The 22,762-nt window shown below is 43.6% G+C and overlaps 1 protein-coding gene across 7 annotated transcripts in view; it reads right to left on the reverse strand.

The window, feature by feature from the left end:
• Window positions 1–7,902: 7,902 nt before the first annotated feature.
• PPFIBP2 (PPFIA binding protein 2) overlaps window positions 7,903–22,762 on the reverse strand; it is a 208,386-nt gene continuing 193,526 nt past the window's right edge. For 6 of the 7 annotated variants that reach the window (XM_043971121.1, XM_043971120.1, XM_043971119.1 and 3 more), the window contains 8 exons: window positions 21,648–21,759; window positions 21,263–21,351; window positions 19,893–20,015; window positions 16,890–17,015; window positions 14,971–15,159; window positions 14,073–14,249; window positions 9,823–9,888; window positions 7,903–8,288 (listed from right to left, as the gene is read on the reverse strand). In XM_043971121.1, coding sequence (XP_043827056.1) covers window positions 8,256–8,288; window positions 9,823–9,888; window positions 14,073–14,249; window positions 14,971–15,159; window positions 16,890–17,015; window positions 19,893–20,015; window positions 21,263–21,351; window positions 21,648–21,759 — 915 coding nt within the window. In that variant the 3' untranslated portion in view covers window positions 7,903–8,255. Of the gene's footprint in view, window positions 8,289–9,822; window positions 9,889–13,625; window positions 14,250–14,970; window positions 15,160–16,889; window positions 17,016–19,892; window positions 20,016–21,262; window positions 21,352–21,647; window positions 21,760–22,762 lie in introns of those variants that run through there. The other variant, XM_043971122.1, reaches the window with a different exon arrangement.

Below are 22,762 nucleotides of genomic sequence, written 5' to 3' on the forward strand. Positions count from 1 at the left end.
CTGACCTGACCACTGTTCCTTACGTGTGGCACTGCCTTTCTTGTCCCCGTGTCTTCACTGCGGTGGTCTCCTTTGTCACGAATGCACTCCTTCCACAGGCTGATTCTCAGAATTCCCAGTTTCCTTCAAAGCTCAATTTCCGTCTCCTACATAAAACCTTTCCTGACGTCCCTCCCCCAGTTGCTAGTGAAACCTCTCAAATTGCCTTGTATTTATTTCCATATATACTTTGTGCACATACATATTTATATATGGATATACACACATACATGTACACACGTATATACCTATGTATGCACAAACACACAGAGTTTTGTTAAAATGGTCCTAAGAGAAAAGACTGCGGGGGCAGAGTAGTAGAAGTAGTAGTATCCCCATTTACAGATGAGGAAATTGAGTTGCAGAAGTGAAATGCTTTGTCAGTAGTCGGCCACACAGTAAATTTAATGGTAGTGACCTCTATCAAACCAAACCTTCTTAGTCTATGGATTCCTAATCCCTCTTTCACATGACTGCCCTTCAGTTCTTTAAAGAGAGCTATCATATCTCAGCCTGAGTTTTCTCTTCCCCTTAAACAGCCCCAGCTGATTAAACCAAATCTTATACCATAGTCTTGAATCCTGGTTGCCCTCTATGAATGCTCTTACCCTAAAATGTAGGTGCACAGAACTAAATAGACATCTAAGAGAAATGATTATTAATAACCAATGATGGGGCAGCTAGGTGGCACAGTGAATAGAGCATCGGCCCTGGAGTCAGGAGGACCTGAGTTCAAATCCGGCCTCAGACACTTAACACTTACTAGCTGTGTGACCCTGGGCAAGTCACTTAACCCCAATTGCCTCACTTAAAAAAAAAATAACCAATGACTTGGGGAGATCCAGAGATACCTACCCTTTTCCAAAGTCCAGTCTCTTGAAGGACGTTACTAATAATGAGATCAGACTTTCTTTCTTTTTTTTTTTTTTAGTGAGGCAATTGGGGTTAAGTGACTTGCCCAGGGTCACACAGCTAGTAAGTGTCAAGTGTCTGAGGCCGGATTTGAACTCAGGTGCTCCTGAATCCAGGGCTGGTGCTCTATCCACTGCGCCATCTAGCTGCCCCGAGATCAGACTTTCTTAACTCTTGTTCAGACCCCACCTAGATAGAGAAGTGCTCTACTCAGATTTAAGGATAAATTCTTTGAACAGATTGCCCAAGACTGGGGGTAACTTTTTAGTAAATGACAAAATTCATTTGAATAGGTTCAGCCCCTCTTTATAGTGTTTATCCTCTTATTGTTAAACAGAGTTGATTTCAGGAAAACCCTGGTTCCAATGGGCATCTAAACTGTGAGCCCGCTGCCACAATTGTCTTTAGTTGAAGAGAGAGACATCATCCTTTTATTAATAACCAGGCTGGCATTATGAATAAAATAATTAGATTACCCAGAAATTAAGTCTCTCCAACTTTTTAAATGCCACATATCAGATGATTTCTGACCAGGCCAGAGTACAGTGGCACTATTATCTCACTAGCTTTATTCTGTAACCTAAAATCAAATCGGGCTTTTTTGGGTGTCAGATCACATTGTTAACTCACATTAAGTTTGTGGGGCCCACTAAAACCCCAAGACCTTTTTTTGGACAAATTACTACGTGGTTACGCTTCCCCCATCTTGTCCTTGTCAGAGTGATTCTTTCCTATTTGGCCTAGTTGTGTCCTACTTTCTGTCATCTTATGCACACACTCACCCCCCCCCCCCAATTTTGCCTCATTAGAGAGGTTCCCACAAGAACAACATAGATATCTCAGCCATTTTTTTTCCTCACTGGAATTATTTGTGATTGTGAAACAATCTATCCTGTGGCCAGGTTAGATTTCCTCATGTAGTGATATGATTAGATTGATTACTCAAAACCCTTCAATGGAGCCTCTTGGCTTTCTAAATAAAAGGTCTTTGTCACCAGGAAGAGGAAAATTTCCATAGTTTCCATGTCTGGTAAGCCATTTACATCTGCATCATCTCTGTAATGATACTGTGCCTGATGAAGGATTTCTTCTGTTTGTTTCCCTTTGCCCCCATTCCTACTGAACACTGAGCACACAGGTTTTGCCCAGGGAACAGGGTCTGCAGCTTTTGGGTTCCCCTTATCAGGTTGTAAACTCCTAGAAGGAAGATACCTTATCGAGTTTACCTTAGTGTGAGCTTTACACAAAGATAAGTATGGGCATTCCATCTCTGAGAATAACGTATACTACTGCTAAGAAAAGAAAAAAAAAATATATATATATATATACATATACATACATACATACATACATATATACATACACACACAGGAGTTTAACTTGCTATGAGATCAGAGATGTGTCTCAAAAGCAGGTCATTAGGATAGATACCTTGTGGCTCTCAAGTTGAGATGCATTCCTTTGCAGTATTCCTTGGAAAATTCTCTGCTGTCAGTGATTTTTGACCTGGGGTTTGTGAACTTACTGTTTTTTAAATTTGATAACTATTTCATCACAATTAGTTTCTTTTATATTCCTGTGCATCATATTTTGTGCATTTAAAAATATTACTCTGGGGACAGCTAGGTAGCGCAGTGGATAGAGCACCAGCCCTGGAATCAGGAGTACCTGAGTTCAAATCCAGCTTCAGACGCTTGACACTTACTAGCTGTGTGACCCTGGGAAAGTCACTTAACCCCAATTGCCTCACCAAAATAAATAAATAAATGAACTTAAAAAAAAAATTACTCTAGGAAAGTGTCCATAGGCTCTGAGTACCAAAGGAATCTGTGACAAAAGTGGTTAAGAATTCCCAATAGAGACCCATGGACTCCTGGGAATGCTGTCTTATGGTGAGTTTTTCCTTTCCTATTTGATCACAACTATCTCCTGCTAATCTGCTCTAGTGTTAGCAGATTGCATTCATTTACTCAGATATCAGTCTGGCTTCCCTCAAACCAGTCAACAGAGAGGGACCTTCTCTAGATGAGAGTGTACTTTGGTGTAAGAGCAACAGGGCATTTCAACAATACCTTATTTCATTACCTCATTTCTAGAGGGTGAAGAATATTGAAATGAGTGGTCCTCTCATTCTTTAGGGTCTAGGTATTAACCCTTTGAAGCCCGCACAGTTTATGAGGATACAAAATAGTCTCTAGTTGCCATAACCCATACCACCCACCTTTCTCCCTGTCAAAAGGATATTGTCCAGGGCCAGATCCTAAGAGGATATACACCATCCCTATCTGACGACAAAAAGAGTGAAGAAAATCCCACCCACCTTTCTCCTTGCTTAAAGAACGTTTTTTTGGTGTGTGTGTGTGTGTGTGTGTGAGGCAACTGGGGTTAAGTGACTTGCCCAGGGTCACACAGCTAGTAAGTGTTAAGTGTCTGGAATCAGGTCCTTCTGAATCCAGGGCCAGTGCTCTATCCACTGCACCACCTAGCTGACCCTCAAAGAACTTTTATGTATTTATTAGGTTAAAAAAAAAAAGTGATTATGTTGAGCCAGAAACATTTTCCTCCAGGCTGAGGTGCCAAAGCAACTTGGTGGGCAGTAAGTTGTGATTCATTCAAAGGCTATCCAGTGCTGTTTCCTCTGGGTGGTATCCCTTCCCTCTTGGGAGATCAAGGAGAGGGAGTGGGTCTGGTGTAGAATGGGGTGGAGTGGAGAGATGAGTAATAATATCAGAGCTGAAAAAGGAACCTAGTTCAACTCCCTTATTTTACAGATAAGGAAGGTGAAGTCCGGAGAAAAGACTTCTCCAAGGCCATTCAACAAATTAGTGGCAGAAGAGGCACTGGGACCAAGCTCTTCTGATTCTTGGTTGATGTTTTAAATGTCTTTTTTCCCAATTTTAATAGTATTTTATTTTTTCCAGTTACATGTAAAGATAGTTTTCAACATTTGTTTTGATAACATTTTGAGTTCCAAATTAAATTAGTTTTTAACTTTGACTTTGGGTTTTTCAAAGGCAGAGTATTAAAATTTGGCATCAATTGCTTTCATGAAGGCACATGGAAATGCTGGTGCTTGGGCAATAGCAAACTTGCAAAATGACCTTAGAAGACTATTGGATAGTGGGATGTGCAAGAGTGTTCTGACTGCTAATGTACATCACATCTGCAATCATCCATAGCTGGGTTTTTTTTTTTTTGGTTAGTTTGTTTCTCAATTTATTTATTTTTAAGCATCTTTTAAAAACTTTTGAGGTCCTAATTCTGTCTCCCTTCTGACTCTTCTCTATCCATTGAGAAGACAAAAAATATATGAATACATGTGAAATGATGCAAAACACATTTTCATATTAGCCATGTTGCAAAAAAAGCAAGAAAAAGAAGGTGAAAAAAAATTATGTTTCAGTCTGCATTCATAGTTCATCAGTTCTCCCTCTAGACATGAATAGCATTTTTCAGCTAAGTCTTTTGGAATCATCTTGGATCATTTCACTGATTAGAATAGCTAAGCCATTCACAGTTGATCATCCCTACAATATTTCTGTGACTGTGTACAATGTTCTCCTCTCAATGTCTCTACTTATTTCACTTTGCATTAGTTCCTAAGTCTTTCTAGGTTTTTTGACCCCTCCCCCACCATTTCTTATAGCACAATAGTATCCGTTTGTAACCATTTACCAGACTTGTTCAGCCATTCCCCACTTGATAGGCATCCCCGCCATAATCTCCAATTCATTACCACCACAAAAAGTTGCTATAAATATTGTTATACATACAGGTTCCTTTCCTTTTTGTTCAATCTCTTTGAGATACAGACCTAGTAGTTGTATTGCTGGGTCAAAGGGTATGCAGTTTTATAACCCTTGGATCAGAGTTTCAAACTGTTCCCCAGAATGGTTGGATCAGTTCACAACTCCACCAACAGTGCATTAATGTCCCAATTCCCCTGTTGGTTTTGTGCTCTATTCTTTCTGGGACAGTTTGAAGCATGTTAGTAAAGGAGGACTGGTCTTGAAAAGTCCACCATGAAGATGATCTGACTCAGCCAATAGCCAGACAAGCAGTTCAGATGAATGATCACTTCAGGCATCTTGTCAGATGGAACACTTCTTTGTGCTTCCATGTAATGAAAATTCATCTTCTCCCACAAACCTCTCCTCTAGGAAAACTGGGGAAGCCAGATGCTTCACGGTTTTCATTTCCGTTTCTGGCTCTGGAGAAATTTCAGAACTCTCACTTTGGAAAGCTCATCTTATACTGACTGGTTAGCTGTGCCATGAGAATTTTCTCTTCTTTCTGTTAAACTCACATCCCAGGCATCAGAGTCTCAATACCAATTAGCCATGAAGCAATTTTATCCTTTGAGGACTATTAGGCAAAGGTCCTCTGGATCTTGCTGAATAAATTGGATGGAGCTGGGTCACTGGACCACTGTCTGGAGTCTACCAGAGAAGCCTGTCACTGTAATGCCACTGGAGGTTTACCAAGTAATTCTACTGAAATCATCAATGATTGTAAATTGTATTATTAGTTCATAGCTTGCCAAGGTTGTCGGCAATTTCTCATCTTCTTTTAGACTGGCATTTCCCTTTTCTGAGGTTTCTTTCTTCCTGAAAATAGCATGTTTCACTCCGGTTTTAAAATCAGGATTTTCTTGCCTCTTCCCCCTCCCCCCCTTTCCCCAACCAACCTTCACAGTGCCTGGGGTGTACTATAAAGATAACAAACACAGACATGATTGCTCAAGGCAAGTATGTGGGGACTTTGCCTTTAATTCATGCAGGTGATGGCCAATCTGCTTAAAAAGAACAGCCCCAGCTAGAGACCTATACATGTTGGTCTAAATTTGTTGCACTGAGACGGTTGCATCATGTGGCTTTGGTGTTGAATCAGGAAGCTGTGGTCATGGTGTGAACCTGTGCATGAAAAGCCACAATGCCTTACAGGACAGCTGCCCAGTCGGATAAGAGAAATGAGACATATTTACATGTTTGGTTTGTCAGACCAGTCCTGTAATGTAATGTTTACAGTCACAGCCTACGTAGACTTATTCTCAAGAAAATCAAGCATTTTCTTTAAAAAAAAAAAACAAAACTGTTTTAGACCAGGAAGTGATAATGGTCAAATAATTGGTTGTGATTTTCCATGAAAACCAGTCCCTTGATCTCTGAGGATGCAGGTTTTCAACACTGATTTTGGGAATAGCCAAATTCTTTGCTTTCTCAAATGACATTCACCTGTGGGGCAGGAGCTCCCCCACATATCTTATTTTTACATCAGATTCTTAAAGTTGGAAAGAACCTATGGGCCATTTAATCCACCCCAAACCTGAGCAGGGACCTTCTCTGGAAGTGATAAGTGGTCATCCAGGCTCCCCTAGGAAATTGCCACTGAGATTCCTGACAGACCTTTCCACTTTTCAATTGTTAGGAAGCTTTTCCTTTATTGAGCCAAAATTGGCTTGACAATAACTTCAATTGAATTCAACCCATATTTTATCAAGTGTCTACTCGGTAAGCAGGACACTGACTTCCAACAGTTTGGTCCTAGTATTGCCCCCTAGGACTAAACAAAATACATTTCATCTCTTTTCCATATGATAGCATTTCATATACTTGAAGAGAGCTATTTTTTCCACACACCCCCTCCCTTACCTCCCCACCAAAGTTTTCTCTTTTATGGGCTACATTTCCCTTGTTCTTTCATCTAATCCCTGTGTGGTATAGTTTCAAGTTTCCTCACCATCTTGGCCCCCTCCTCTGGGCATCCTAGCTTGCCAATGTCTAACTACAGGGTAGTTGGCAGAAGGGAATAGAATACTATAGATGTGGTTTGAGTGGAGCAGATACCAGGAAGCTATCCATTTCCCTTGTCCTGGATAATATACTTCTACTCATATACCTTAGGATTGCATTAATTTTTTGGCTGCCCCATCACAGAGTTGATGGATATTAAACTTGTGATCCATTAAATGCCTTTCTTTTTTTTTTTGAGGGTCAACGGAGGTTAAGTGACTTGCCAGAGTCACACAGCTAGTTAAGTGTCAAGTGTCTGAAGCCAGATTTGAACTCAGGTCTTCCTGAATCCAGGGTTGGTGCTTTATCCGCTGTGCCACCTAGCTACCCCCTATATCTTTTTAAATATTTATTTTCCTATATCCTCCTCATCTTCTACTTGTACAGTAAATTGTTAAAAAATGAAAGAGAAAAGTTCACAATGACCAACCACAATTCTAGCACAATGATGAAGCATGCTGCCCACCTCCTGGCAGTGAGGTGATGGACTAAGAGGGGTAGAATGAGACATACATTTTTTTTTTTGGACATGACCAATGCAGAGATTTGTTTTACTTAACCATGCATATTTGTTGCAAGAGTTTACTTCTTTTTTTCCAGTGGATTGAAAAGAAGTGAAAAAGTAGATTTTTGTTAATTGGGGGTGGTGGGGTGGTGGAAGAAGCAGAAGAACCCAGCAACCCAGTGTCACCTCCAGTAACGTTTAAATTTTCATCTACTTGGTTCATCCCATTGTTCTAATGTATAGAAATCTGTTTGGACCCAGATACTGTCATTTAACACATTAGTTATTCCATTCAGATTTAGGCATACACAAATTTAATAAGCATGCTATCCATGCCTTCTTCCAAGTCTCTGACAAAAAGAGTTGAATAGAATAGGACCAAGGACAAAGCCCTGGGGCATTTGAGTACAGAGCACTCTCAAGGTTGACATTGATAACTGTTAAGCAACAATCTCTGGATCCTGTCAGTCAATAAGTTTCAAGTTTGCCTATCATTCAATCCAACAATGCCCACAAGGATAGCATGAAAGACTTTGAATACATGTGCCAGAAGTCAGGCATAGTAGCTTTATAGCATCGATTGGTAAATCAGACTAACTCTTCTGCTCACTATATTGAACAGAAGAATTCTAATAAAAAGGCTAGAGGGTCCAGTCCTGTTGCAAAAATACAAATATATTAAAGTTTTGGTCAATAACAAACACTGCAGCAAATACAACAGAAATGTGTTGACTTGTTCAGGCAGGCATCTAAATTGTATCTGATTTATCACAAAACATTTAGTATCACTTTTCCAAAAGTGACCACTTGTTAGTAAACAACGGCATCATTTGATCACTCTAGGCTCCATGAGCTTGGCCATGAGTGATATGTACCAGGGAGAGAAAACTTTCAGCTTGCCCCAGACATTTCTTTGGCAGTCAGCGGAGGCATTTGGCTGTAGTGCTCCTGGCTTTGGCAACTAAATATTTCTGGTCTTCTGTTCATGGGCATTAGAAGTTTGAGTTTCATTTTAGTAACCCATCTTGGTTCAGCACAGTCTGAAAGTATACAACAATAGATTGCAACTTAAAAAGTTTTTTAAAATTACATATCTAACATTAGTGTCACTGAAATCAGAAAAGTCTAATGATAGATCTGTGAAAAAAACATGAAAAACAAAAAACACTGCCTGGTATCCTAGAATTAGACTTGTTGTTCTTGCTGCCCATTTCCATAAGCCAAGCTCAGGAGCAAACCACCCTGGGACACGTGCCACCTACGATTCTCTGTTGTCCCTTCTCCTTTCTCTGTCTCCCAGCTTTAACTCCCCAGAGGAGAGCAGTCCATGCAAATGCCTCTCTGATGCTGGCTGGCTTGGAGGTAGGTTACGGGAATTCTGTAGGCTACTTAGAGTGAGAGGGGATAAATTTGCAGACTACTGCCATGCTGAATTGAATGACAGAAGCCTTAATGAACGTACTGACCTGACAAAGACTCCAAAGAGCTATTTTCCTCTAGAACATGAACATCCTATGCTTTGTACTCAGGGATAGCAGGGGTCAAGCCAACCGCTGGAGGGTTCCTTGGGACTCTTTGGGGGGAATCTTACATAAACAGAAGCTGACAGACTCATTTGAAAAGAATGGAAATCTGGCCTGCTGACAGGCACATTATGGGGAAGAACCTGGGGAATTTTTCTCTTCTTATGTTGGCCTTCTAGTAGATATGGTAGGTGAGCTGGAGCTGATCAACACGCCCCCCCCCCCCCCCCCCCGCCCCTTCCCTTTGCTCTATCTTGCACCATGAGGCAAAGAATGCACCCCTGGCTGACAGCACAGATGGCTATTTTCCAGCTTCTCACCTACTCTATCCCTCTGGTTTTCCAGGGTTTTCCCTTGCTATGATCGAATGGTAGGATCATACATTTAGAGCTAGAAGGAACCCAAGAGGTTATCTAAATCAATTTCTCTCATTTTATAGATGAGGTACTAAGACTTAAGGAAGTTAAAGTGAATTGCTCATCGTCACAAGTAGAATAAATGACAAAGCCAGGATTTGAACCCAGGTCCACTGATTTATCTAATTCCCAATCCAGTGCTTGTCCCATTGCACCATGCTGTTCCCATGTCCAGTTTTAGGAAGCCAGTCATGCATAAGCCCCCTGAGGGCAGGGATGGTTTTATCTTTAGATCTCTATTGCCTAGCTCAGTGCTTGGCACACAGTAGTTTCTTAACAGATGTTTGTTGGCAAAGTGCAGTTTCTAGTGCTAGACTGGACAGACACAGGGTTTTTTGTTTTTTGCATGGGCAATGGGGGCTAAGTGACTTGCCCAGGGTCACACAGCTAGTAAGTGTCAAGTGTCTGAGGCCGGATTTGAACTCAGGTCCTCCTGAATCCAGGGCCAGTGCTTTATCCACTGTGCCACCTAGCTGCCCCCCAGACACAGGTTCTTAAACCACCTCATAGTCTGGTCTCCAGCTGGGGGTGATCAACACTCTGCCCCAAGGAACATGCCGGCCAGCTCCATGGATTCCATATGGCAGTTGTGTGGAGGGAGGGGTGGGAAGGACAAGCATCAGGTCAGTACATACCGTGAGGTTGTAAATGCCTTGAGAGATGACACCTATCTGTAGGACTGTACCTTCCGAGGGTTCCATCTGTAAAATTATTCAGCAGCATCATCATCAGAGCAGGCAAGGGGGCCATTCATTTCAGGCTGTACAAGGCATGCTTCTGGGTCTCATGGACAACACATCACAGGGTTCAAGTCCCTGACTCCAGGACTCTCTGTAGGGGAGAGTCTTCTGGGAGAATTTCTAGTAGACAAATTATTCACAAAGGATAGACTTTTCTTAAGCCAGTTTCCAAACACAAGTATAGACAGTGCTTCTGGGAATGGGTTACGTATATATTGAGCTGTGCTGGCCACTTTCATGCTTCAGCTAGTGACCCACCCCAGACACAGACACAGACACAGAGGCACAGGACCCTGTGAGAGACTCAGAGGAAGGAGGAAGTTCTACGTGCTACTGGCAATAGGCAGTGGGCAGCCTGGTCAGAACTGCTACTTTATTCTAGAATTTTATTGATTCTTCATGTTTCTAAAGACTGGAAGGTTGTACTGGTCCAGCACTCCGGCTAGTTTGCTATATAGACCTGGCTATATTTCTGCCGTCAGAGAGAAATGGAATGGGCGTCTACATTCAAGTATGCTGATGGCATTGGCACCAGCATGCCTGACCTCTGAACTCCCCCGGGTCTGGACCACTGGCACTGCCAAGCCCTGAAGATGGAGAGAAGCAGCATGCAATGTTCCCAGCCATGTCTCATGATCACAGTCCCTTTCCCTATGTAGACATATCATCAGATCATGGACATCAGGCAGCAGGGTCAGAAACACACAGCATACTTCAGGGGTACAGATGCAGTGCCCTAAAAAAAGGGCAATTAGGAGAGCGTGTAAACACCAAACACAAAGTATGAACACAGGGTTCCTGATGCCAAAGGGTGCTCATGCCCCATCTTCTGCCCATCCTGCTATACTTTTTGTTCCCCATCTATACTGACCACAAGAAAAGGGAACCAGGGTTTCTGCCTTGCAGGTGGCAAAGGAAACTATCCATTTGCCTTTGAATGTTCCAAAAGTAGAAGATCCTGGGCCAGCTGTGTTCCTTAGAACCAAGTGCCTTTCCCCAGTTTCTGCTCTAGAGGGCAGCATTGACCCACACTTGGGCACACCATGGCCTCAAAAAGTCAAGCCTAAGTACAGAAATATAGGGGAGACAGGACTTTGCAATGGGATCATGGGAATTGGAAGGGGGCTGATGTAGTCCAACAAACAGTTTGTGTGAATGGCAAACTCAGTCTGGAAAAAAAAAAAAGGTGACATGTGAGCCAGGTATGTTAGCGCAACATTAGACTTCATTAAGATAAGCATGATGTTCAGTCGGCCCCGGCCAGATGATAGCCAGAGTATAGTGTTCAGTTGTGGATGCCACACGATGGGAAAGACTATGAAAGCTTGGAGAGTGGAGGGCAGTTAGCTTAGTGGAGGGCTTTGAAACCAGGCCATATGAAGACCAGTGGAGCAATATTAATTTCTCCTATTTCTGTTGTGCTTTTCTCACAGCTCCCCTTGAGGTCAGAACTTGCCAGGACTATTTCTGATTTACTCAAGAAGAAGGAAACGAAATCATCGAGGTCATATCACTTGCCTGTGGTTTCACAGCTAGTGTCAGAGACAGGATTCAAGCCAAGGTTTCAGATCTGACTTCCAGCCTGGCATTATTTCTGTTGCACTAGGACATACATACAAGGCATCCCAGGATATACATACAGGGTATCCCAGGATGCCCCGTGTAACCTAGAGATAGGAAGACTTGAGGGATGGAGCTGAGAATGACATTTGCCTTTAACTATCTGAAGGGCTATTGTAGAAGAGAGGCAGTGAGGTGTGGTGAACAGAGTTCTGGGCATGGAGGGAGGAAGCCCTAGGTTCAGATCTCACCTCTGATATTGACTAGCAATGTGACCTTGTTTCTTCATCTGTAAAATGGGGTGGGGTTAGACTAGATGGTCTATAATGTCCCTTCCAGATATTAATCTATAATTCTATAAGTTTGGGCTTGCTTGGCTTGGCTTAGAGAGTCTAATGATGGGGAGGAGTTGAATAGAGGAAGATTTTGGCAATCTAATTTTGCCAAAGAAGAATGTGCCACCTTAGGAGGTAATGAGTTCCTCATCACTGGACGTTTTCATATGGAGGGTGCAGGCTGGACTCTAGTGCCCTCCCCAAACACATCCAGGCAGAATGAAACGGAGCAGGACAACACATGGAATTTAAAAGGAGACATAAAAGGGGTTTCCTTACAAGGTCTTGGCAGGTTTCTAAACATACACAGCCCAAGAGAGAAAATCAGTGTTGATACTTATTGCCTTAAGACTCTTCTGCCTCGGGATAACTTAAGAACAGGGAGATGGAAGATACCTTGAGTGGCATCTTGGGGCTGTGTGTGTGTGTATTATTGTTATCCCCATTCTAGAAATGAGAAAACTAAGCCTGTAGGAGGCTAAGTGATCTGCTTAAGGCCCCATCAACTGGGAGAAACATTAGCATGAACAGTTTCGTTTGAACCACAGACAGGAGCCCAAGTTGGCAGAGTACATCAGGTCTTCCCCATAGCCCCCAAACATACAGGCAAACACCTGGGGGGTGGCGAGGCTTGAGGTCCTCCAAACGCAGACACAACATTTACAAGGAGGGAGATACTACCCGGAGGGGGGTTAGCTGAGGCAAAGCATGTGAACAGAAAGTCTCAACTGCTCACTTCTCTTTTTTTAAAATGCGACTACAGAGTTAGAGTTGGAAGGCACCTCAGAGAACCTGGGCAGCCCCTTCATTTTACAGCCCTTGCTGCTGAAACTCACAAAAACCTTCAGGCCATCTAGTACCAAATGGAGAGAACAGAATGTGGAGTGGTGGGGGCCAGGGGGCATCTGATGGCCAGGAAGCAGATGCAAGGACACCTCGGTGAAGCAGGCAGGCTCAGTAACATGGAGAATGAGCATTCCACACCTGGGTGCTGAAATCCTGGCTCTGTTCTTTCCTCAGCTGATGCACAAATGCTCAGCTTACTGTGTACACGGGCCAGGGTTGGCCTTGCTCTCTTTTGAAGTTCCTATTTTCCATTTGTACAATGGTTTGAACACCATCTGTGTCATCTCTCCTGCCCCATTAGAGGGATGAGTTATACATCAAGTGCCTCACCTCTCAGCGGAACATTCATTATTTATTTTACCACAAAGAAGTGGCACCTTCCACATCAGAATAAACAAACCACCAGAAGATTGGAAACCCTCCTTGTCACTTATTATAGTCTCTGCTAGTGGTACATAGTCTTCCTCTGAATTATTTCAGAAATCAGGACTTTCAAACATGTTTTGAACACGTTTACAATCCAGCTGTGCACAAGAAGTGAGTATGTGTATAGATGGTTAATGGATAGGGTACTGGGTCTGGATTCAGGAAGACCCCAGTTCAAATCTGGTTTCAGACACATACTAGCTGTGTGATCCTGGGCAAGTCACTTAAGCTCCTTTTGCCTTAATCCACTTGTTAAAGGAAATGGCAAACAGCTGCAGTATCTTTGCCAAGAAAACCCCACGGACAGTATGACCCACAGGGGCATGAACAGTTGGACACGACTGAACAACAACAAAGCTGAAAAGTCTACTATAGGAGATTTTTGTTGGTTTTACATCATAAAGAAAATCTAAAGCTTGTGGGGAAGATTGTTGGGTTCCGTCTATTTCTTAGAATAAAGATAAAAAATGTGTGTGTGTGTGTATTTATCTCAAATACTCTATACAAATTAACTAGAACAAATCTTATACATTTATTTATATATATATGTTCATAGTACTTAAATACATCTTAAAATGAAAATAGTGTTTATATCTGTGCAGACTCTGCAGGGTATGGGCATTAAGAATCATTTTTAAAAAAACATTTTCCTATCATTCTTAGCCTCTAGTAACAGTCTGAACAGCCTGTCCTCAGGAAAGGCCCTGATGCACTGAGAGGCTGAGACAGGAGAAGTATTGACATAAAAGATTTTTTTTAAGAAGAAAAAAACAAAAACAAAAACAAACAACCCGACCATTGCCTAGCATATTTGGTGTCAAGATAAAATGCTTCTGGGCTTCTAAAGCCTGGTTTTTCTTGGTGAGTTCATGCACACGAGGCTGGAGGTTATACGGTAGGTAACACGGTGTTATTTGCAAGCTCTGGGATTGGCATGGAGATGCTGAGATGACAGTGACATCAGTTGACGTATCCCACCTGATCCAGTTTGTCCAGTTCCTCCCCAGGGTTGGGGGTGAGGCCTCGGTGGCCGCCATAGGCCTTGTGATTGCCATTCACACTTTCACTTGGCTCTATGGGACATATGTAGTCTGTAGATTCATCAAACTTCTTTTTTCTCATATTTCCAAAGTGTGAAAATCCCAATTTCTTTGGCTAAAAAGCAAGCAATACAAGACCACATGAAAAAGCAAAGCAACCTTATCTGTGGACCTAAGAAAGTCAGATTTAAGAATATTAACATGTATCTATTCACTAAAGATTTATTCAGCATCTACTATGTTCCCCTACTTTGCGGGGGGAAAAAGCACACCGCCATCACAGAACTGGCTGCTATGTAAGTTGGTCTCATGCTGTGGAAGATCTAGTTTTAAGGAACGCCATATAACCAGCCCTAAACAGGAAATGCTTTCTCTGGTCTCTCTCTCCAGTTCTCAGTGAGGACTGGAAACTCTTCTATGAATGCTTATAGCACCCAGAGTTAATTGCCAGATAACCTATCGCTCCCAGTCTTACGCCTAGGCCCGCTGTTGGTTCATGAATGCTACTACAATTTCCCCAACCAGAAGAGTCCCTTGAAGGCCTATTAGATCTCTTGTTTTCCCCATAGCACCTCAGACCTGAGTGTCTTAATGTACAAATGGGTTGGGTTTGGCAAAGACTAGGAAGGAGCCCAAACGGGTCTAGTTTTACAAGGTTTGAACTGATGCCAGTCCCTAGAATCCAGACACAGACAAGTAATCGCTTTGAGAACACAAGACTTGTTTGTCTCTAGGTTGATGGGCTACTGTGACAACTTTATAATGAGAAAGGCCTTCTAGGAGAAAATGAAGCTGTGCTCCATGCATGGGGTTCACACCCATAGCAGGGGACCTACCCGGACTTTGGCAGTAGTGGTCAGCGGTGTATAGGCTGGGGATGCCATTATGTCTCTCTTTTCTTGCTGGGCCACAGGCCCAACAAGGACATTGAAGTTAGTGGTTAAATGGCGTCGGAGGAGCGTCTTCTGAGGAGGAATGTTCAGAAGCATGGCTAGCGTGTCCCCGCTGAAGCGGGGCTCCAGGATCTGGGGGAGAGACCAAAAGTGTTGGGTTAGTGGGTTCAGCAATTCCCACAAGCTAGCTGAGAGTTTGTTGTAGGAAGACTTTGCAGGTGGACAGCAGAACTTTGGCTCAGCAGACATTTTCCGATTTTTCTCACAATTTACTGACAATCATACTAAAAAAAAAAGTCTTATAGGTCCTGAAGCAATAAATGATTGGTCCAAGTCCACACAGCTAGCAAATTTCATAATTATGTCCTATATATCTATAACAAGGTCCTAATCAGTGTGACTCATGCAACCCTTGAATTTGTTTGTGGTTTTTTTTGTGGGTTTGTTGTTGTTGTTTTTTGCAGGGCAATGAGGGTTAAGTGACTTGCCCAGGGTCACATAGCTAGTGTCAAGTGTCTGAGGCTGGATTTGAACTCAGTTTCTCCTGAATCCAAGGCCTGTGCCACCTAGCTGCCCCCCCCCCTTTTAAATTTTTTTTTCCTATATAGCTACCAGACTGATATATTTATTTTTGTGGGGCAATGGGGGTTAAATGACTTGCCCAGGGTCACACAGTTAGTAAGTGTCAAGTGTCTGAGGCCGGATTTGAACTCAGACACTCCAGAATCCAGGGCTGGTGCTTTATTCACTGCACCACCTAGCTGCCCCCCCTCCCCCCTGCATCCCTTGAATTTGAATTCATACTATTCAAAATTATAAAGTATTGTAAAGTATAGTAATTGGTTCCATCCTAATGAAAATATACAATGTGAATTTGAATAACTTCAGAGGCTTCATTATCCATAGTAACCTGGACCTAGCCATATTTAAATAAAGGATGATTGGAGGCCTTCCAGCTCCTGGGAGTGAGACGCCTTGGGCATGGTGCAGTTGCCCTGTTTAGGAGAAATTTCCCTGCCTCAGGTGTCTCTGTCTTCCTTGGTGTGCCAAATGGTAGGGAGGTTGTGGAATCAAGAGGCTGTGTGCCCTGTAGAATGGAAGGTTCTCTTTGTATCTGTAGCACATGCTTAACAAATGCTTGTTGGATTGCATGAGATCTGTCCATACACTGGATGCCTGGTGTCCTGCGGCAGTGCTTGGTGCCACCTCATTATCACCCATCTAATCAGGCCTTTCAGAGATACCCCTGGCTGTCAAGTCCATTCAGGGACTCGTTGCCATGATAGGTATTTGAGAGCTCATGGAACAATTCCTCAGGTATAGCATGGAAACCAAGCCTCCTTCTCCCATCATCTGAGGAGGGTCGGTTTCATATGTGCAAGTACAGGAATGATAGGCTGGGGCCACAAAGGTAATGTCTCAGCAAGAGCAGCCCTTTCTTCTTACAGAGGCTGTCAACCTTTTCAGCGTTTCTAGCTGTGGTAGCCCTAGCCTTGCCTCCTCCGCCTGAACCCTTCCTTACAGGACCGCCCATCTCTAAAGGACAGAGGGAACGGACACTGACCTTTCCTGGCCAGAGACAGATTGATGTGGGCAGTGTTGGCAGAATGGCCTGGTTTCAGACTTGGCCTCTGACATTTACCAGCTGTGTAACTGTGGGCAAAGGATGAAGGTCTGAATCCCAGCCTCACCATTTGCTACCAATGTGAGTACAGCAAGTCGCTTAAACCCTCAGGGCCATCTGTAAAACGAGGGGAATCGGCCTAGGTGACCACTAGGCACCTTCCACCTCTGAAGCTCTGCTCCTTTAACTGGGAGTATTCAGAGGAAGCAGCAGGTGGGGAGGATGAGCAGCTACTCACTATGAGGCCACCGTGAACTCCGCTTCCTCGAAGGTTTGGTGCGTATTCGGCCAGGTCCACTGACCTCAGCCACTCCATCACTCGGTGGTTGGACCACTGCACCACTTCGGAAGGAGAAACGTTACTCTGTCAGGAGAAGAAGAGGGAAGAGCTGAGGCTTCCTTGTGGAGAGCATCACTCCCCAAGTGCACAGGAGCAGAGGCTGCATGTGGCTATACAAAACTCCTCAGAGAAAACAAACCATGCCCAAGTCCCTCCTCAGCTGCGCAGAAGGGGAGGGAGAGAACAGCATTTAGACAGCACTCGCTATGTATGTGTCAGGTACCTCGCTAAGATCTTTTTATAGATATCTCGTTTGAACCAGCCCAGGAGGTAGGTCCTATTAACAGCCCCATTTTACAGTTGAGGAAATTGAGGATGATGGAGAATTAGTGACTTGCTCAGAGTCACACAGCTAGTGTGACACCTTGGGGTAGGGATGTGGACTTGTCTTGTTGACTTCAGGTTCAGTGCCACCAGCTGCCACTAAATATTGTTGTGCCCAGAAAATACTGTACCCAAAACATGACTCTGAGTGTGAGTGGGAGAGGATGGCAAACATTCATTCTTGCGGGCTGGAGCGTATCACTTCGCACAGGTTTGTGTGGAAGGGTGCCCATGTGTCTGGCTGAAGTTTAAATTTCCTCAGGCCAAAATCAATCCCCAAGTCTCACAGTAACTCTTTCCCAACCCTATGGATAACTGCATGCTTCTTAAGACCTTGGAGGGGTGAGTGAACAAAGAATGCTTAAGGACAGATAGGAAAGCATCAAAGGACCTGAGAATAAAGTCTGACTTATCTACTTTGGAACTAAGCACCCCAATTAACTAAACTGCACATACATACCCTTTGACCCAGTGACACCATTACTATGTCTATACCCCAAAGGGATGAAAGAGGAAAAGGTAATATGACAAGAATATTAATTGAAAAGGAACGGAAATACCCATCGAATTGGGAATGGCTGAACAAATGATGGTATACAAATGTAATAGAACATGATCATATTGAAAGAGATGGGGCAGCTAGGTGGTGTAGTGGATAAAGCGCCAGCGCTGGATTCAGGAGGACCTGAGTTCAAATCTGGCCTCAAACACTTGACACTAGCTGTGTGACCCTGGGCAAGTTACTTAACCCTCATTGCCCCGTGCAAAAAAAAAAAAAAAAAAGATTAAATACAATAATTAAGTTATGAAAAATTATAAAAGAGACAATTCTTGAGAAACCTGGGAGAACTTTGTGTGAAATGAGCAAAATCAGAACAATTTATACTATAACACCAACACTGTAAGAACAACCATTTTCCTGCCCTCTGCTAGCTGATGACCTTCCATTTTTGAGGTGCACAGAACTGAACATTGGACTCCAAATGGGGTCTGACCAGGGCAGAGCAGAGCAGGAGTCTCAACTCCCTCCTGTACTTGTCTGAATTATCTGAAACCTAAAATTTCCTTGCTTTGGGGAAATTTGCAGTCCACTAAGGCTCACAGAGCCTTTTTAGTCTTTCTGCCATTTTGTACCCATTTGCTTGATTTTTATTTTATTTTTTAAAATTTTTTTTTAGTGAGGCAGTTGGGGTTAAGTGACTTGCCCAGGGTCACATAGCTGTGTCTGAGGTCGGATTTGAACTCAGGTATTCCTGACTCCAGGGCTGGTGCTCTATCCATTGCGCCACCTAGCTGCCCCTGCTTGATTTTTAGACCCCAAAGATGTAGGACTTTTACATTTTTCCTATTCAATACCACGCTTTAAGATCAGGCCCTTTCCCCCTATGAAGTCATGAGGTTGGAAGGCTCTGTTCACACAGTATTTGAGGGACTCAAATGGGGCCTTTCGCCATGGGACTGGCATATCTATTTGGAAGAGCAACGTACCCACATCAGTCAGTAATCCCCTTGCTTAGGCAGGAAGGAGAAAGGCTAATATTGGTAGTACCTGTTCTGATAAGGTCACTCTGAGTACCATCACTGATGAGAGGATGCTGGCTGGGTATTTGAACTGGCAACCTTAGGAGTGTTGGGGGTGCAGCTAGGTGGTGAAGTGGATAGAGCACCGGCCCTGGAGTCAGGAGTACCTGAGTTCAAATCTGGCCTCAGACACTTAACACTTACTAGCTGTGTGACCTTGGGCAAGTCACTTAACCCCAATTGCCTCACTAAAAAAAAAAAAGAAAAAAAAAAAAGAGTGTTGGGAAAGCTAGAGGAAGGAGCAGCTGTACCCATCCCATCACTCCTCCCACTGACAAAAAAGGCACTATAAGCTGTGTACAAACCTGAGCAGGGGTCTCTCCTTCTCTTCCTTTCCCCCCTCATCTTATAGTATGAGGAGGAAGAGACCTCAGAAGCCACCTGCTTCACCCTCCTGATCTTATAATTGAGGAAACTAAGACTTGGGGTGGAGGGGTCATCAAAGCAGTAAGCATCAGAAGCAGGATTTTAACCCACCTCCCCTGCCTCTTCTCCTGTACTACACTGAACTACACTGCCTTCAATTGCTTTATTTTTCTCTGTGCTCTTCCTCTCTTCTTTTCTCTATCCCACTTTTCTTTCCCTCCCCTAACTTTTCATGATCTTTTTTCAACACCCCATTTATCTCCCCCAGTCCCAGCACAATATGGATTTGCCCACCATGCTCTCCTTCATTTAAAATCATGCTGTGACCCCAGAGAGGTGGGCGTATAGCATACAGCCAGGCAGAAAGGATGGAATGGGTCAAGGAAACCTAGACTGGGTGAGTGGGGGAGCTCTGCTGAGTCCAGAAGCAGAACTCCCCAAGTACCTTCTTGTCTTTCTCTCCACCAATAAATGGGGACACTGGACAAGAGGACCGACAATGGATTGACTTCCTACTTAAGCAGGAAAGAAGGATAGCTCAGGGGGGTTGTTCTTTTAGTTGCTGCACTGGGGCTAAATCTCTGTCATACCAGCATCTGTGAGTTGGAAGAAGGACTTTCCTGCCCTCACCTCATCTGCGGGTCTCCTGTGTAGGCAATGAGGATTGAATTTGTTGACATGTAGCACATGGATGGCACACTTGATGCTGAGATGATGCAGCTGGCTGGTGACTTTTAAGAAGAGAAGGTCGTTCTGGAAGAGGAAGGTCAATGATTAAGGGCTCACTCAGCACCAGGAGGGCTTCTGCAAACAGACACACCATTTGCCTCCTGTTCTTCCCTCCTACTCATTCATGAACACCGCTGTACCCTCACTCCCATTCCATATCCGATGCTGTATGCTCAGGATGTCACACACGGCCCAGACAATAGTGCTTTAAGATTTCTGCTGTTACTGTTAATCTTGACTTGTGATTTCACTGGTGCAGAAAATTCTTGGTAAACCAATCTCTACCAATGCATATCTGCAAACTGTTTTACAACTTGTCTTCCTGAAGAGCAGGGTCCTGATCTGCTTTGTGCTCTGGACCCTGCCTTGGCAGGGCAACTATGGCTCACTACAGGTCACCGCCCTGCCCCGTGCCCCCCGCCCCCCCCCAGCTAAGAAGGAATTTTACATTCTGGGTCAACCGTGTGGGTCAAGATGGTCAACCTGAGCTAGAGGGTAATGAAAATAAAGATTTATTTTTTATTCCTCCCAAGCTCACAGACCTCAGTTCAATGCTTGGCCTTGAGAGTCACCTAGGGCACTCAGAACATATTACCTGCTTGAGGTCACATAGCCAGTACATGACCCAAGTTAGACTTGACCCAGGCTTTCTTGATTCTGAGGCTAGTTGTCTTTCCATTCACTATGCAACACTTAACTGCAAACCTTATTTATATTTATTGATTACTATTTTAAAAAACCCACTTGACCTCTTTTGGCCCGTTTCCTCATCTGTAAGATGAAAGAATTGTAGCAGACAGTGCCTAAGGTTTCTTTCGATCACAAAATTCTATGATGGGGACATATACATAGTAAGTCAGATGAATCGTTCTCATACAAGTCGTTGAGTGACTCTCCCTCTTCTTTCCTCCTACTGCTTGTCAGTGAAGTCTCTGTCTGAAGCCTTATGTTCCTGAATGCCTTCCCTTCTCACCTCAGCCTCAGAGAATCCTTACAATCCTCTGAAACACGACCCAGGTGACCTCCTACAAGAGAGGCACTTCCTGCTGCTGCCTGAGTTCCCAGTGTTCTCTCCCTTTGTATTCACTTTTATTAGTGTTCATATAACATCTGATCCTTCTCACCTCCAGCCACCCCCTCCCCCTAGTCCAGAGTTAGATGTAAGCTCCTTGAGGGGAGGGAACATTTTTTAAAATCTCTGTATCCCTTACACACAGATGTCACTTCATAAAAATTGGTTTAGTTCAACTGATCAAATCCCAATCCCTTACCACAGTTAGGTATTGAAGCATCCGCCCATCAACCCTGGATTCATGGAACTGGTCTTTGTATTGAGGCAAACCAATATCGTCAAGCCACCCTAAGGAAGGAAAAAGAAAGGGACACCTCAAAACTCCTACATTACTGCCATTAAAAATAATGAGAGCTCACTGGCAGGGCGGGGGTGGGAAAGCAAAAAGTTGGACCACATTTTGAGAGTTAGGGCTCGAATAATGACAATATTTAATCATCAGACTTTCAGAAGATGTTTTTCTTTTCTTCTTCTCCCCTACTGGGATAACTCAAAAGGTGACTTTCTCCTAAAAGACAGAGAAAACATGCTACTTCCTTCTCAGGTAACTCAGCAAGGGAGAAGTTGAGCTGGTCTATACTTACGGGTTACCCAAATGTGGTCTAATTGTGCAGACTTCTCTTCCTGCTTTGTGTTAATTGACTTCACGGCCAAAACCAATTTTTTTCTGTGCAGGGGATGCTTAATTCCCAGCTCCTGAAATAGACAAGGACAAGATTAGCTGTTGAGTTTTAGGTAGGTCATCTGTCCTAAGTTAGATGGTCGGCAGTCTCAGTGGTTAGGCCATGAAGGAGGGGCACGACTCATTATGTAGAACCTTGGTCCAAGCCACTGCTCAGTAGGACCTGAAGGGATAAAGTCATATGCTGCTGCTGTTTCTTGTCCTGTCACAGTTGTAACTTGGGTAGGGTGTCTTGAAGGCTTGGCCCAGGGGGATGAAACTTATAGGGCACTGATAGCTATTCCTTCTTTAGAATAGAACTCACTTTAACACTAGGTAGTGAGAATAGCCAGGTGGTACAGAAAACCTTCACTTTTCTTTCTTTTTTTTTTTTGGGACAGAGCACTGAGGGTTAAGTGATTTGCCAAGGGTCACACAGCTAGTAAGTGTGTAAAGTGTCTGAGGCCGGATTTGAACTCAGGTTCTCCTGAATCCAGGGCCGGTGCTCTATCCACTGCGCCACCTAGCTGCCCCAACTGAAGCTGTTTTAAGAGTTGATTTGACCTGGAAAGATTCTTATGAATTGATGCAAACTGAAGTGAGGAGAACATTGTACACAGTAACAGTAATACTGTAATGATGATCAGCTATGAAAAACTTAGGTGCTCTGATCAGGCTAATGAACCAAGACAATCCCAAAGGACCCAAGATGAAAAATGCTATTTACCTCTAGAGAGAAAACTGATAACTCTGAGAGCAGATTGAACCTTGCTGTTTTTTGGGGGGGGTGGGGCAGGGCAATGAGGGTTAAGTGACTTACCGAGGGTCACACATCTAGTAAGTGTCAAGTGTCTGAGGCCAGATTTGAACTCAGGTCCTCCTGAATCTAGGGCCAGTGCTTTATCTACTGCGCCACCTAGCTGCCCCTGCACCTTACTTAAAAAACCAAAAAACCAAACAACAAAAAAACCCAAAAGCTTTCTGTGTGTGCTTTCTTTTTGTTGTTTTTGTCCAATTGTGTCTGACTCCATGTGATCT

Source organism: Dromiciops gliroides, chromosome 6 (assembly GCF_019393635.1).
Source record: "Dromiciops gliroides isolate mDroGli1 chromosome 6, mDroGli1.pri, whole genome shotgun sequence".
In the NCBI taxonomy this organism is placed as follows: domain Eukaryota; kingdom Metazoa; phylum Chordata; class Mammalia; order Microbiotheria; family Microbiotheriidae; genus Dromiciops; species Dromiciops gliroides.